The following is an 18,232-nucleotide window of genomic DNA, read 5'->3' as shown; positions in this document are numbered from 1 at the left end:
GTAAACAACATATAACAATATATACGTCTTACTAATTACCTACCTGAGCGTCAGACCACGTCCTGGTGTCTGTAAACAACATATAACAATATATACGTATTACTAATTACCTACCTGGGCATCAGACCACGTCCTGGTGTCTGTAAACAACCTATAACAATATATACGTCTTACTAATTACCTACCTGGGCGTCAAACCACATCCTGGTGTCTGTAAACAACATATAACAATATATACGTCTTACTAATTACCTACCTGGGCGTCAAACCACTTCCTGGTGTCTGTAAACAACATATAATAATATATACGTCTTACTAATTACCTACCTGGGCATCAGACCACGTCCTGGTGTCTGTAAACAACCTATAACAATATATATGTCTTACTAATTACCTACCTGGGCGTCAGACCACGTCCTGGTGTATATAAACAACCTATAACAATATATATGTCTTACTAATTACCTACCTGGGCGTCAGACCACGTCCTGGTGTCTATAAACAACCTATAACAATATATACGTATTACTAATTACCTACCTGGGCGTCAGACCACGTCCTGGTGTCTGTAAACAACCTATAGTAATATATATGTCTTACTAATTACCTACCTGGGCATCAGACCACGTCCTGGTATCTGTAAACAACATATAACAATATATATGTCTTACTAATTACCTACCTGGGCGTCAGACCACGTCCTAGTGTCTGTAAACAACCTATAACAATGGTCGTTATACTCCGTCCAGTTGTCCGGGCAACTTTCTGTCAGAAAAAAATGAAAGGAAACACATGGATACCTCAAATAAACTGAATTTCGCACTTTTATGCCTAAAGACTCTTTTCACTGCGATCGGATTGGATTTTATAAGCTGGTATTACAATCATAAACTACATGTATATTGAATCCAAACTGACAATAGTCTTAGATTGAATACATTTGCAGCATGTTCAGAGCAACCGTTTTGACGTTTTTCATTTTTGATAAAAATATAATTACTTTTCTCTGGATTCTCAGCCACGTTCGCCTAAAACTCAACTTGACTTACACATATTCAAAATTACTTAACTTTGATATAAAACCTTTAATTCAGTCAGCCATCAAACACCACTGGCAACAAATGAGGTCTACCGAAACAAACAATACACGTTTTGGAAAACAATCTTTACACCTCATTTGTCCAGTAAGAGAGATCGTAAAGATGTCCTCACTCGACTCCGAAATGGTCATGCATATCTACCGACTGAGAGGACAGGTTATCCGTGCATGCCATACATTTGATTCTCCTCTCACAGTAGATCACATTTTATCCTATGATTAGGCATCTTTCACAATGGAAAAACCATGTTATGAATTTCATAGCAGTTGGATACATCACAGTGATTCTGATTGGTCAACTCCTACATCTCTTGATTCATTGAGCATTCTTTTTAGCTAGTGTTGTATTTACTGTATAACAGGTAATAAAGTATTAAACAACATAATATTGGCTCTCTATTTAAACACTATATTTTATGGCGGAAGGATATCATGACACATTGTATAGTGGTAAGTTTCCTTGAAAGAAGACGAGAAATAGTCACCACGGTGTAAATATAGAGTTCAAGTTCTGGGATAAATAACTTCCCCAACATGTTTATCTAAACTCTCGGTAGTTCATATTCAAATTAAAAAAAAAAAAAAAAACTCGCAAAAGCAAGAGTCTTTTTTAAGGACGAGTGTCAACTTGAGCCATGTTGTGGCCATGACCGATACGATTATATTTAGTCTACAGATACCCGGGAAGTTAGTACATCATGATATGACATATGACTAAGGTCAGGTCGGAGTCCCTTGTGAGTTATTCACATTTACACACCCCACTGCTTCCCCTCCCTAATCACATTACATCCATAATTATCTTTGCTTAAGCTAATAAAATGCAAATATATTGCTCAATGAAATTTATGATATATTACATTTTTTTCTGGTATATTATGGCACAAGATCAACCTAATTCTTGCATAATTGGCATTTTACAAAATAAGGTCACTGTGACCTATTTTGACAGTTAGTTATATTTTACTGTCTTTATTTTCAACAGATCAATATATAATAATTCATGAAAAAGTATTCAAAAATATCATTAGCTTTTAGCAAATCTGTACCAAACAGAAAATTGTCCCTCCCGTTTATGCCCACCCCACGCACAATAACTTTACCTTAATCATATGTCATATCAATGATATCCTAACCCCTGTAAACAAAACATATAACTTATCGGTCATGGCCACCAGAGACACTCACATTCCTCTTTGTCAAATTTATTTACCCGAGTTTGATAAGCATAATACACTTGTTGAAAAACCTCTGGTTTTAAAAGATATTTTGTCAAATGCGTGGGACTCGATCTAAATGAATGAAATCGGCTTGTAGCACAAGCTTTTAATCTTATTATTTGACGTTGTCCTTTAATCGTTTGTTTCCATTTCTCACAATGCGGTATTTAATTTAACTGAAAACATATGTTACCACTAACAACCTGTTAAACACCCATAGTGACACTAAATATGTTTAGAATGCACTAACCTAGCTCTTATTTTGATATGTTTTAAAACTTATAATATGATTGTTGTCTTACTACAAATGTGTGACCCTGATTATATAATGACTAACTGGCTGTCGATAGGTCGTTTAAAACAAACAGATAATATAACACCTAATCTGGTAATTATGATTCATACGCTGAATTTGTCATTAAATACATAAATAAATAGGATACACAAGATATTGTATATCGGGACGTCCCAAGTTGTCTGTGCATTATCTAAAAAAGAAAAAAAAGCAGTTTGCTTGTTAGGCCAAAAAAAAATGTCTGTTTAAGCTTACATTTGCAAAAAAATGGGGTCGGTTGATCGGGAGGAATTTTGTTTTCTTTTTTTTAGTGTCTTTCACTCTAAAATGATGGCTGGGAACGGAGTCTGAGATCGAAATCCCGACCTTTTCATTTTTCTTCGTAGAAAAGTGGAAAAATTAGGGTCGGGGGTAAAAAATTAGGGTCGGTCGGGTAAACCTAAACAGACATTTTTTGGTCTAATGACGATTTCAAAAATTGTTTAATAATTCATTTTTGGAAAAAAGAATTAAAATAAAATTAATTACCAGATAAAATTCATTTGCGGTTTAATAAACATGCAGAATTTAAAGCGCAAGTGAACTTCATAGGACTTCAACAGGAATTGTGAAGTTATTGTCGACTCAATGTGATAAGAAAGATAAATTTGTAGAAAGGTTTTAAACAGACATTTTTTAACTTATCAAAACCGTTTTTTCGTGACTTGCATAAATTTGCAGATAACATGCTATCAAATTTACACTCAGCAGGATTTAAACATTTTTGTGTCTGGTTTTGATTGCTATCCTAGCACGCTATGTAGCTTATTGATATCACATTCTTGAGACAACATATGCATGCTCCGTTCCATCCGGATACTTATTTGACCCAAGAGTAAAGAATGACTATTTCATACTTCTATTAAAATAACATTAATGCCAAAACAGTATACAATTACGTCGTGATATCGAAGCAATATAAACCAGATACATATAGAATATAGGGGATTATACATTATTTGGGGTATCCACCATATGCCAGTTACTATCACTGTCGTTATATCCAACCAGAAATATATAATAGCAAATCAGAAGGCTCTGTGCGGGACAACAGATGAAAAATGAATAATAGTACAATGTACGTGTTGAAGTTGGGCGTCGCTCACGGGATGGCGTGTGATTGGTCTTTTTTTCTCCTGAAATGTTTTCAGGTTTACAATGACATAGTCCAAGAGATGATATAACGAGTGATAGTAACCTGTGGAACATCAAGGATGCATTAAGGGATGCCTATTGTCAGGCTTGATTACTATTTCTTAGATCTTAATATCATCAGCTTATTACAAAAGTCTAATAAATCAACAATACAACAAAAGAATTAGGTTGTACTCACCGCTGGAATACGCTAGTAGTATAACTGGTAGGACAAGACGATATAGAAGAATCATCGCAAATGCCTATTAGTTACCTAGAAAAAAAAAACAATGTAGGAATATTTAAAAAGACCTGACAAATAAAACTAAAACAAGAATCAATATTCTATGGGATGTCTAAGTTTTAAAAAAACCGTTTTTATTTATTCTGACTTGTAGGTGTTATAATTAATTTACATTGTTTCATATGTTACTACTGTAATATAACCAGGAACGATTTTCATTGGCTGCAAATTCGTTGTTACGTCATGAGTTCACGTGAGTAACCAATGACGTGACGTCATGATTCGAGGACGGCGTGTCAAAATGACTTGATTTTTGTAACACATTTTGTGTTGACGTTGATATTCTTTATAATGAAGTTTGTTGTATTTATGTGATAGATGTATCTTAGATTTGTATTCATTTCCTAATCGAAGTTAAAACCTCTCAGACTCGTTTAAAAAACTCACTTGAAATGAACACTCATTAAAGATCATAATTATATGTAATTCTGTTTCCATGTTATAACGATAACTATTATCAGATGAAAAAAAAATTCCTAAAACTCAAAAACATACGAAATAAAAGCTCTTACCACTGCAGTAACTGGTTTTTACCTTATGGATACATTGGTTTCTTCACTCTCTATGAAGTCCTGGCCTTGTCTCTCCAATGTGTACTGATCTCCTACTGACAGGCGGTGTGGGTATGAAACAGTTTGTGTCGGAGGATGTGTCGGTCGGTTACCCACGTAATCTGCCTGTAAATGTAGAGGAATTTAGACACTATAGTTTCCGACGACGGGGAGGATGATAGGTTATCTGTCTATCAACACGATCATGTAAATTATACTTCTTTTTGAAACCAACCAGGTACATTTTGTTTATGAATACAAATGGAAAAGTTAAAGTTTGTTTTTGTATTTTGTGTTATGAATATTTTGTAAGGACCTTTTATGGGTAATGGAAACTCAGGTAGAATCAACAGAAATGCGCTAAAATTAGAAATGAATCATCAGAGAAACGCTCGAATAGACGTAATTCATTGCCAGTCTGCAGTTCATATATCGAAACCTGCTTGTCAACATTCCGGCCGTTTATGTCCCTATTGTTCGGAGTCTGTAGCAAGGGTATCATCATAGACAAGTCTCGTTCGATGACTGTCATATTTAACAAGAATTGATTTACATATAGCCTCACGCGACTAGTGTATAATATTGCTGTTCAACTTTAGTGAAATTGACCCAGAAGTTTAGGAATTGTCCGGACATTGTTCTTCTACAAAAGACCTATGTGTAGTGACCTGGTTGTCGAGGCAACCAAAACTTCGGCAAACGAAAACGTACATGACCATCATCGTCATGCTCCACGAACATACATAAAACATTTATAAAAAACTGTTTTTTAGTGGAGGGGGAGCGATTGTATACTATTTATTTACTACGTATGTGTATAACCCAGACTATTACCATTATTTCACTAACTACTTGAATATTAGGCTGTGACAAAATCACATTTTGGACGCCTTGCTATATTTAATACTAGTACCTAATTTCAAAAAGTTTTCCTAACCACTATATACATGGTATATTAATTTCTGTCCCTACTCATCTTTCTTTTTGTATATCTGAAGAACTATTACGCAAATTTGCTTGTGATTGTCGCACTTTCTACACTTTTGGGTGTGATATAAATCGACGTTATTTATCAAATCCATGTACGGATTATCCCAAATAAATGCCAGCAATTTAGGCGTAACTCTAATTAATGAAAGATGACTTAATTAAGGTTGTAAGTGTGTATGTATATGCAACTTACCAGGCATCAACACCTGAAAAATTGCCTAACGTTTCAGACGGAGTGTCGGAGGTATGGTAGTAGTCTAATAACCAAAGAAACCAGCTACTCATGACTGAAAACCATCCAGTGTGCTCGAGGTAGACTCATCATTATACAGTGCTTGTCTGTTTTATTGTACGTAACTGCTCAACAGCGATGTCCCTTTAAGACTGTTTCAGGAATAAAAAATAAATTGGTTCAGATATATTTGAAAATATATAATTTACGCTGAAAACATATTTACTCAGGAACGCCTCTATTTACCAACTAAAATTGAGACCTAAACGCTTCCATTACATTACTATAAAAACATGTGTTCTAAAACGTCTCTATAATCAAATTATAAAACACCTGCAGTTATATATATCTACATCTATAACTCAAGGATAAACTAAGGTAAGTATTTTCAGATTAATTTTCTATCATCAAAGTTTCAATCATGTCATAGATCAAACACCAAACTTAATGTGTTACCGTGTTTTTTTTTATTTTAAAAGTGTATTTTTTCATACAAATGTACGAAAAACTGCCTCGAAAAGCTGAAAACGTCAGTTAAAACCAAGACATAATAAAATATAAATATGAAAAAAATATATGTATTATAATAATAATTATTAATATTTCTTTTACTTTTAGAGACATATCGATAAAATTTATTTTCATGTGTGAAAGTTCATAGTAAATGCTATTGTTGAGATATGAGAAATTTAAATGTGTTGACATCACGCAATAATTGTATGCAGACTTTAATGAATAATAAAATGTATTTCCCATCTGTTTAGAGCACATTTGATTTATAAATAATACGAACGCCCGTAGCATTTGTCCATCCAAATCTTTAATGGTAGACAACACCAATTAGTATAGCGAAATCAGTGACAATTTAGTTTCGATATCATAATTTTTCACCTTTTATTCCTAAATGAAAATCTAGCATTTTTGCCTCCTGCTATTTGGGCTTATCTATAATTAAGATACTACCATTTCATATTAATGTTATTTCACTTTTCAGTAACCAGCTTCCTTACTCCATGGCTAATTTTCATTGCCGCATATTTCATAACCTGTCTTGGCATGGTAGAAAACAAAAAGAATCACGATTTTTCTCCAGTGAGTAAGGTAGTGTCTGGGATAATTCAGGCAAAGATAAAACGCTGACTTTCTATGTGACAATAGGTGTTCGATCGGCATTTTGATAACAGTATTGATATTGTCACGATGCAATACAGGATTCATTACATATATTTGTTTCGTAAACTTATTCTGTGCTACTTCGAACACTATAACCGTTTTTTGTTTTGTTTCTAGGGTTCGTCAGTGATGTTTTGGACATCATGTGTTTATTTCTAAGGTTCGTCAGTGATGTTTTGGGCATCATGTGTTTATTTCTAAGGTTCGTCTGTGATTTTGGACATCATGTGTTTATTTCTAAGGTTCGTCTGTGATGTTTTCGACACCATGTGTTTATTTCTAGGGTTCGTCAGTGATGTTTTCGACACCTTGCTGGTGATTCGCCTTTCCAGCGCTCATAACCTACTTTTAAGACACCACGGGTCCGTTTTGCCTTTGAATTATTAATCAGTAACGTAGCGGCCATGCTCCCACTGACGCCCGTCATTGTTGTTTCGTCCTTATAGAAGAAGTGAAGGGTGAAAGCTTCGTCACATAATCTTTTCGTACTTTTAGGACTCTTCAATGGTGATAGGGACATCGTCATGAAGCTGACTAGCCGGTGGTGTAAGGGACATCATCATGAAGCTGTTTCGTCTAGGAAGATAGTGCAGCATGTTTGTCCCCGTGTGATTACTAAATGGTCTTGGACAGGTGGTGATGTTAGAGATATAGTACAGTTGTTTTAGTCCTGATGGATTCCTCGGTAATAGGTGGAAACTACACAACTGTCTTTTATAATGTGTTGTTTGAGACATAATACAGCTGTTTCGTTTTTCTTGGATAAAAACTGGTTTAACATCCATTTAGACCAGACTTTACTTCAAATCCAAATGTAGAAGTAAAGGAAATCATTATTTCAATAAATTATACAAATTAGAAGAAAGCAGTATTTTTTATTTAAATTTTCAATATCACTACATAACAAATTAAATGCTGGAATTTATCCAATGGGAGGTGGCGCCAGTGTTGTTCCTTTGGTGGTTAGGGTGGGGCCCTTGGTACTGTTGGGGTCGGGTGGTGCCCTGGTGGTGAAAGGAGGCGGGGACTTGGTGGTGTACCTGATAGTAGTGGTAGGTGGAGCTGGTGTCGGGAACCCTGGTGTCGGTAACCCTTGACGACGTGATCTGTTACCAAGTGCACAATTCCCTAGATAGATTTTACCTGTAGATGGCGCCAGTAGGCAAACGCACGTGACTTGTTTCGAAATATGTACTTCATCCCCTATCAAGTATTGGCGACCATTTTTGATGCATGGACGTGAATCTAAATAAAAAAATATGGCTATCATTAATGAGTATACTAATATATAGTATTTACATAATGCTCAATTGGTCACTTTGGGGGCCTAAACCTATGTTAGTCACTGATTTACAGCCTTCATGACTCCGTCCATTCTTACCGGCCTAAGTCAACGTTATGATGGCATTCAAAAGGTAGATTAAGGAACGATACCAATCCACAATTCAATGGATTTCATATTGACCATATATGAACTAAAACAAAGTGTAGTGTTACCCGACAGGGTAAGCGTCTTTTATTTAAACAGCATCGCATCCATACAGGTCAGATCGGGTTACATGGGTGTCAAGTCTTGTTGTATTAAGCTGCTGCAGAGTATTATCGAAACAATGTCGGCCAAAAACTATTTCATAGTCTTATTGAAATTCTATAAATCATTCGATTTTTCTCAGTTTCTTTGAAAGTATTTGATGCTTTAAAGCATTGCAGTCCTCGTGCGACTATTTTTGGGGAAAAGCATTATGATGGATTTTAACAGATTGGATATATAGGAAAAGTGATTCAACTGAGAAATATGTCCTGGTAAAATAAGACAGGTGACTAGTAAGGCCGGTCGTGTAGTTTATATGGGCACCAAGATGCAGTAATGCCATGTACAGGGTCTTCATTAAACTGTCCATGGTAAAGGACAGATTGATAACAATCCGCCCAGATATTTGGTCATTGCCCTATATACTGTGTCACATTGACATCAAGATCGTTATTATTAGAGAAGCGGAACTATAAATTCTTACCTGGTAAAATGTATCCAAACGTCCCCACGACTACCTCCAAACACAACAACAATGTTAAAATGTCTCTCATTTTGTTCTGACTGTTGTGTGAAGACAACAGTTTTATAGTTAATCAATCCCAGTAGAGGGATTGGAGAGGTCGCCTTGTCTCTTATCTCATTTTGTCTATACGGATCTGGGGCCACAGAAAGGATAGCCATAGTAAAACTACATCAGTATTGTATTTATAAGCATTTATTGTAAATAACTACACTCACTTTTTGTGATAATTTTGGTAGCATCTTACAACAGTATTAGCAGTATAAATAAAAAGTAAAAAACAAACCGGAAAAAATCCCAAACCCTACCTATTCTACTCGTAATTACTTTACTTTAATGTGGAACATTAGTCGCTTTTACAAAAATACAAAGAGCAATTTTCCGTAGCGTTTATTTATAAGGGCATAATTGCTTTGCATCCAACGGTTTCAGAGTTGTCTTTCCTAGTGCTTCAGACTAGCATATGATACATCAAACGTTCTCATCTCCGATTGTACCTGATTTATGATCGGTATATAACGATGTTACAAGTGTCAGGTCACTCGTCCTCTTGAAGACAGGCGATACAGATACTTGCAAGGTTTACAGACCATACAAATCTTAATATGAAAATATATTCATAAGTTCCATATTAGAATGACAGTGTCAATATACATAACCACTGATAATCATACACCATATTTTTAACCGATAGCTCATTGACCAACAGAGTATTTGATCCCTTGTCAGTAACCAGACTTTTGCTTTGTGACCAATAAAGTATTAGACCCCAGGTCAGTGACCCATTACAGGTACTATATCACTGTATAAGGATTCACTTATCTCGATATCGACTTCCTGGTCTTATTACAAGATACGAGTATTAACTGAGAATTTGGAGAACCGTTGGCAAATTTCTTATACGGTGAACGACTAAGAGTACTGTGAACTATTGGAATTTATTTCTTTTTTTTTCCTACTCCAATTGACTCGTCATCTTTACATAGCTTAGTCAAAATCCTACAGGGTGTCCAATTAATTATGTTACACTTTCAAAGTTCAATATTTTCTTTAATACAGCACGTAAAGCACCAGGATTTCATCTCCAAAAAGCCTGCTATCACACATTTCATAATTTGATAAACAAACAGCTTAACAAACAAATCTAAGTAAACTTAGCAACGATTTTCACAAAAGACACATTTTTGAAAAATGCTGTAAAACATCGTTACGCTTGATATTTTAGCAACCTTTGAACGGTAGGATTTGTTCTTATTTTTTATGCCTAATTAATGCATTGGACAATATTTTCTGGTGTTGGTGATTGTTTTCTGTACTTCTGGTAATACTCACACAAATATTTGATTGTATTTTTTTATATACCAAAATATCTTTTTGTTGCTAATGTTTGTCAAAAGATATATTATTTTTAAAGTGTAACCTGATTTATGGGACACCCTGTACTATGGACACGGAAAATATATTTAGATTGATCAGAACAATCATTGAAAAAAAGTTTTAACGAAAAAAAAACAACCCAAAAGTTTATTGCAGAGAAATTAGTATTTAATAGATTGTGCTGTTAATATTCTAATATTTATTCGTTTTATGTCATAACTCTGGCACAGATCCATCCCATCATCGTACATTTGTTCATTTTTATTGGTATTATTTTTACATTGATTTATTGGTATTTCCTATTTTCATTTTGCATAAATATGCAAATTCTTAAACAGTGAAGAAATGAGAATAATGAGAACTATTGGCAAATTTCTTATAAAATAGAAGTAACATATAAAATGACAATACATCAAATGACAGGGGCTTAAGAGCCTATGCCAGTAGCAATTGATATTTAGATGGGAAGACAAAAATATTAAATCTGGTTAATAACATCCTAAAACATTGCCACAACTTCATGAAACACATTTTAGTTAAAGTTAGCAAATTTGTTATGATATTTTGGTTCCCATGCTAACTACAATATCTCCATGGCTACATATCAATTGATCGCTACAAAATAACCTAAATTAAGGCATATTTAATGGGATATATGCAAATAGTAGATAGTTCAATTTTTTTAAAATCTTACAATAAGGAATATTTATTTTAAGAGTATTTAAACATGTGCATCGTTGTTGTTTTTTTCTCGATTATTTATGGTGGTTGCTATGGCAGTTAAAAATGGCAACAATTTCGTAAAGGGGGATACCGGTGTCTGTAAAAATTGGGTACATATAACCAAATATCAAAGAAAAAATTTCCCACTTTCTATGCTTTATATAGACATAGCTAAATTGTAAATGACATGGACTCTTTATGGCACAGTTTCAGTTTGATCTGGAATAAATCATTGACAAAATATTTGGTCATGAAATGTAACTCGATATATATTTCTTAACGATACATTTATGTTACAAATTAAAAACAATGGACAAGAAGAACCCGTTGCATAGTGGCATTTCTCCGGTTACCCTGGTCACGTGAAATGCGCGTGAAGAAACCTTACCTGTGTGTACGTGATAATGAAGTTGTGTACTTTATGTCTCTTATCTATTTTTTACATCAGTACTCCACGTCTATGAATTTGTGACGTCATGAACAATGAAGCTTATTTACGTTTTTACGCTGTTTATAGATGTAACTTCATTAATCAGAATGATACATTCTGTATACAAGCATCAAAAATCACTAATAAATTATATTTGATAATTAAATTCAGGGACTATGTCTCTGGGTCGCTACTTAAATAAAGGAAAGCAATGAGAAAAAAGTGTATTTCAATAAAGAAAAACTGTAAGATCTTTTTGTCAAGTTGACCAAGCTTACCTGTAGATGAACACTCCTAGTGGTCAGACAGTGTTATGTCTGTGAGTCAGACAGCCCTCATGTCCTTTCTCACGCCGACATGTTGGATTAAGTCATAGTCCTACATAAACTCGAGAAATCGTATGGTAGTTTTTCAATTACGCAATATCTTTTAGCTTCTAAGTTCGCAAAGTGTAATATTGTGACCAACGTAGCTAAAAACTTCAAGTTATTCAAGTTATACATACGGTTTTTGAAGATGAAGTCACACTTCAGAGATGCATAGTGTCTTTGGTATTCTGAAAACAGTCAGGTATCATTGATATTTTACTAACACCTGTCCTAAGAACTACTACTGACAGGCGATCAGTTCTCGCCGAGTACCAATTCTCGCCATCGCATCTGTATCTGTATGAACTTACCATTCTGATTTCCACAAAAATTGTCTGCAAATTCGTCTGTTATCATACAAGTAAACGTGCGATGACGAGAATTGGTACCCGACGAATACTGGTCCATGCCAGTAGAGGTATGAGACAATATAAGTACAACTTATGACGTAAACCTTTTCTAAAACTCAAATAGTTTGACCAGAGGGACATTTTTTTAACTCATACATATATATTTATAGGAAAACATTAAGGATACCTTTCACCACATAACTACAACAATCTACATATCAAAGAACTTCAACGTCAAAATTCAGATGGGGGTAGCCATTTTCCCGCTTTCATCGAAACCTGACGTCATATCGTTTTCTCCAGACGTCATTTTATTGTTTCTGTCATGATGTCGCTTGGTACCAGGGAAATTTTGAAATAAAAACAATTTGTCCAAACTATGTTGATAACGATGCCATATCCATTATTTCGAATTAGAGGATATAAACATTTTCCAGTCATTTAGTGTTCAGATAATAAAAAAGTGTCGTACTTCATTAAAAAAATCACCTTCCCATTTTTGTCTTGGTTCTGTGCCTTTTCTGGTATCGAAAAAAAACACTTCATGACCTTTCATTAGAATCATTAGCCAGATCTAGATGAATGAAATTCATCAATTATAAACTAATATATAAAAATATATACAAAAACCATTAACGCTTATACTCTTTCGATCGTATAGATGGATGTAAAAATGTTTCTGTATTGATATTTAGCAGTAATTTAAATGAGCCTACCAAAGTCTGGTGTAGATGAATATTTCATGCAAAAATAGAATTATTATTCTGCTCAAAACTCTATAAAAAGTACAAAAAATACTGTTTGTTTTTTTTTTATTTTCTGGGGAATTCTTTTTCAGATACCTCTTTAAAGATGCTCCACCACCGACAGAGCAAAGACGATACTTATCATTAGAACAATAATTAGTGTTTATTAGTATATATATATATATATCCAATTAACACTCACACATGTATAATATAAAATAACTTCATTCCATATAGGTCATTGTGTCATAATTTTATTTCGGGATACAGGTAATTATTTTTGATATTTTTATCTTGAACTAAAATTAGAAGCTCAAACTTTTCAAAGGTGGTAATGGTGTAAATTAAGTAACTTTTGTAAATGAAGAAAAATACTAATTCGTCTGCTCCTATTTAATGACCGCCATCAATAAACATGCGATAAATGCAGGAACAATAATCGGCTCCATTTATAAAGCGTTGTCAATCGGTATATGAGAAATCCAGCCCGATGTGCATTAAAGATACATACCATTTTATGATTGCAACACTAAGTAATCTCGCACTTATTCCACTCCAAATACCGCGTATCACCCATGCTGTGCCACCTCCTACATTATAAATATGGTTTTGATATTTACTGAGATGTTCCTATTTATTTTGTTTTACATGTGGCCTTGATGAAACCAAACACATTTTTACCGCTAGAGAAAGGTTAAGCTGGTATAATGATCCAATTGGTGGTTTTAATTATACCTCACTGTTACCCCATCACAGTGAACTACCAATATATTTTTTACATTTAAAACTAAAAAAGACTATGATGTATCCTACCTATATGATTACCACGGCGATTTCCTATAATAAAAGTAGTTAGTGTTGACTGCGTATGAAGTTATCATTCTACAATAGTTAGAATTTAAGGACAGTGCTGCCAACTGTGAAGATGAGTATACATTAGAGCCAAATGAGATGCTTTCATGGCGATATATCAGAGCAGGTTTCTATATCCAATTGTATTTTAATATCTGTAAAATACCTGATTGTTGGATTCGGGTTTATACAAGGGCAATTAGAGGCAGGATATTGTAGTTAAATCACGGTCATGATGATACTAAGCTTTACTCTCTTTTTCCAGTTTTATCTAGGATTTGCCTGTGTTAGGAGCTTTTGCCAATAATTGGCTATGGACTTTTGTAGTCACTGGATTATGTACCCATTAAAACTGAGAAAACTTCAAAAATGTTTTAGTGGCTTACTAGTCTGTTATATTACATAACTTATAACTATCTCACTACTATGCTATTATTCAGTCTATTAATTACGGCGGCGTATTAGGGCCACTCCAAAATTTTATTTATCTTGTACGTACAAGTTATTATCTTGTACGTACAAGTTAGTATCTTGTACGTACAAGATAGTATCTTGTACGTACAACTTAGTATCTTGTACGTACAAGATAGTATCTTGTACGTACAACTTAGTATCTTGTACGTACAAGATAGTATCTTGTTCGTACAAGTTAGTATCTTGTTCGTACAACTTAGTATCTTGTACGTACAAGTTATTATCTTGTACGTACAAGTTAGTATCTTGTACGTACAAGATAGTATCTTGTACGTACAAGATAGTATCTTGTACGTACAACTTAGTATCTTGTACGTACAACTTAGTATCTTGTACGTACAAGATAGTATCTTGTTCGTACAAGTTAGTATCTTGTTCGTACAACTTAGTATCTTGTACGTACAAGTTATTATCTTGTACGTACAACTTAGTATCTTGTACGTACAAGTTAGTATCTTGTACGTACAAGTTATTATCTTGTACGTACAAGATAGTATCTTGTACGTACAACTTAGTATCTTGTACGTACAAGTTACTATCTTGTACGTACAACTTATAGTATCTTGTACGTACAAGATAGTATCTTGTACGTACAACTTAGTATCTTGAACATACAAGTTGAGTTGAACTGCTGTTCATCACCGCAGAATTGAGTCACCCGCCTGATATTTTTCGTAATTAAAAATAGTCGGTCTACTTTACATTGCTTCAAGCACGATCACAGGTTTATTAACTTATTTGACAATATTAAAAATATGAATATATATTAATGAGAACAATATCTTTTTCACAATCGTAATTTGAAATTGCCGGATTATGAGTTGAAACTGTATAGTCACTTGCATTATTTTGAAACTGACACTGTATAGTTCCTTTCGAGAAAACTGTATAGTCGCTTGTTTTATAGATAAGATATATTTAGTGATAAAACGGATATGATTCATCTCCGATGAATGATAAGTTTGATCTATTAAACAAATTCGTAATTTTCTTCAGTAATAAAAGTTAAATACTTCACAATGGTGCCATTATTGGAAATGTTTGAGCATTTATTTTACTTCAGAATAGTAGTATTGAAAATAATTAACTGCCTCCGAAAAAAAAATCCTAGGCATTATGCCCTAATTCGAATGAGTTACTGATTGCAAAGACAACAAAAGCAAAACAAAATATTTCATATGTGTTTTTGTGTTTATTAGACATATATACACACATCAATTATTGTCCAAATGATGATCATAGTAAATACTCTGTTATAAACATTTACATATAAGTGTTCGGAAACTTATCACAGCATTACAACTCCACAACATATATTCTTTTCTCCCTTTGGCTTAAACAAAGTTTACGTAATATACGTATAGCATGCGATGCCATTGTGAGAGTAAACCAGCCAAAGCCTTTAATACCGAGAGTTTCAACATTATACTATCTTGTACGTACAAGATACTAAGTTGTACGTACAAGATACTAACTTGTACGTACAAGATACTATCTTGTACGTACAAGATACTAACTTGTACGTACAAGATACTAAGTTGTACGTACAAGATACTAACTTGTACGTACAAGATACTAAGTTGTACGTACAAGATACTAACTTGTACGTACAAGATACTATCTTGTACGTACAAGATACTAACTTGTACGTACAAGATACTAAGTTGTACGTACAAGATACTAAGTTGTACGTACAAGATACTAAGTTGTACGTACAAGATACTAACTTGTACGTACAAGATACTAACTTGTACGTACAAGATACTAACTTGTACGTACAAGATACTATCTTGTACGTACAAGATACTAACTTGTACGTACAAGATACTAAGTTGTACGTACAAGATACTATCTTGTACGTACAAGATACTAAGTTGTACGTACAAGATACTAAGTTGTACGTACAAGATAATAACTTGTACGTACAAGATAAATAAAAGTTTGTAGTGGCCCTAATACGCCGCCGTAATTAATGAATTATCTCCCTTGTACAATTATATTATATATAAAAATACCAATTTGAAATTTATTCCCAAACTTATATATCCATAAGAGTATAATACTTGGCATATTAATAGTAATTATAATATTCTTTTGTTACATACCAAATTTGTTTAATTAAGATGTTATTTAATCAACTTATTACATGTATATACTTTAATTTGATTATAGTTTCTGGCTAGGAAAGGGCTTATACAGGCATAGCCTGTTGCCCAATCCTTTTGATTGATTCAATAAAATTGGTTGCAATGAAATCGTAGTTATCCGCAAATCACTAAAGAATTCGCCAGTTACATTTTTTATAATACAGCGATGATTATATCGGGGATTACGCTGAATAATTACGGCGTCTAATTATAGTTTAGTACATCACGTGACATAATACTTGATTCTGACAAAAGACAGTTTGCTAGTTCTATACTGATCTACTTTCATAAACAAATTATCGTCTAAAGAAACAGATTTCTTCGACAATTACATATTGTACTTACAATGAAAAAAGATCAATATAGAACAAGTAAACTGTCTTCAGTAGAAAAACAACACTTGTTTCCATCCCCATACATCACAGCCTATCCGCCATCTTGACGTCTTCATTGAAGCGCAACGTTATAATGACGTCATGTAATAGTGACGTCACAATATATTTATGTCCAATCTCACGCCACTTCAATAGTGCCCGCTACTATTGCAAATAATATTCATGTGTGTAGCCAACCAGAATCCAGTACACTGTCACGTATCGTACTAATGCCTCATAGCCTCGGCTGACTGGTCCTCGACTAAGCCCTCAGCCTCCAGCCAAATACTTTTTAAAATATAACTGAAAAAAAATATAACTGAAAAATTCATTACAGCTATTTATTTTCTTAATCACAAAGCATGGTATAACCATAACGTAACTTTAGGAATATAAATGATACTTGTGACACAATCATTTTAACATCATGTTACAAAATGTGGAACATAAAAACGCCATTTGGCTATTGGACTCAAGGGAGAAAGTAGTTCTCATGTATCATTCAATAACAAAGCAACATGGCGCGTTACAAAATCTCTGACATAGTGCAATATTGGACAATGTTATTGAATTATTTAGTGTACAGTGTACTAGTATGGGGATCATTTTACTTCCTCAGTAAAAATGGAAGCTTAATATTATGTTTTGAGTCGGTAACTAGGTATGTATATGGGTATTTGTGAAGAAGATTAATTATAACGGTCATATACACCTGTTGCCATTCCAGAAGCTAGCTGGAATTATATCCACACTTAGATCTTAAAACAGTTTGTTGCCCTACAGATAGTTGATATAATAGATCGACATCTACCAGATACTTGATACACGTTCCTCTTTTGTATTAATTCATTACATGTATATTTAATCTTACTAACATAGCCTTCGTTCTACAACATAAACACAGTTGGATATTTAATTTCGTCGAAATTGTAATTCAATTGTGGATATTTCTATTGCTTTTCAATTTCCCACAGTTAACCATGTTTATATATTACCAGGATGTGTTTAATAAAAAACCAAAATATAACTTAATTGACTACCATATAAAGTCGAAGCTTAAGTGTATGAGTAATAAAATGCTTTATGTATTTTAAGATGCCCCATTTTATTTCTGCCATATTTTACAAAATAAATGAAAGGAATTTTAGCTTTAGATGGTGTATCCACACCTTTTGTTGTTTCTGCTATGCATCAGTTCCCTCAAGGTCACCTTGAACGATAACACATATAATTCTACCCTGTCAATGACTTTATACGAATGTATATCAGAAACTAAAGTCAACACGTCTTAACATCCCTG

General features: G+C 33.8%; 1 protein-coding gene across 7 annotated transcripts in view; it reads right to left on the bottom strand.

Annotated features, from left to right (window-relative positions):
* Positions 1-6,008, bottom strand: part of LOC138332125 (lactose-binding lectin l-2-like) — a 387,766-nt gene extending 381,758 nt beyond the window's left edge. For 5 of the 7 annotated variants that reach the window (XM_069280097.1, XM_069280091.1, XM_069280095.1 and 2 more), the window contains exons 1-3: positions 4,604-4,891; positions 3,987-4,061; positions 683-765 (exon numbers count right to left, since the gene is read on the bottom strand). In XM_069280097.1, coding sequence (XP_069136198.1) covers positions 683-765; positions 3,987-4,041 — 138 coding nt within the window. In that variant the 5' untranslated portion in view covers positions 4,042-4,061; positions 4,604-4,891. Of the gene's footprint in view, positions 1-682; positions 766-3,986; positions 4,062-4,603; positions 4,892-5,825 lie in introns of those variants that run through there. The other 2 variants (XM_069280092.1, XM_069280093.1) reach the window with 2 other exon arrangements.
* Positions 6,009-18,232: the final 12,224 nt, after the last annotated feature.

Source organism: Argopecten irradians, chromosome 9 (genome assembly GCF_041381155.1).
Source record: "Argopecten irradians isolate NY chromosome 9, Ai_NY, whole genome shotgun sequence".
Lineage (NCBI taxonomy): Eukaryota > Metazoa > Mollusca > Bivalvia > Pectinida > Pectinidae > Argopecten > Argopecten irradians.
Note: the sequence above shows the minus strand (reverse complement) of the source record. Positions and strands in the feature narration are given on the sequence as shown.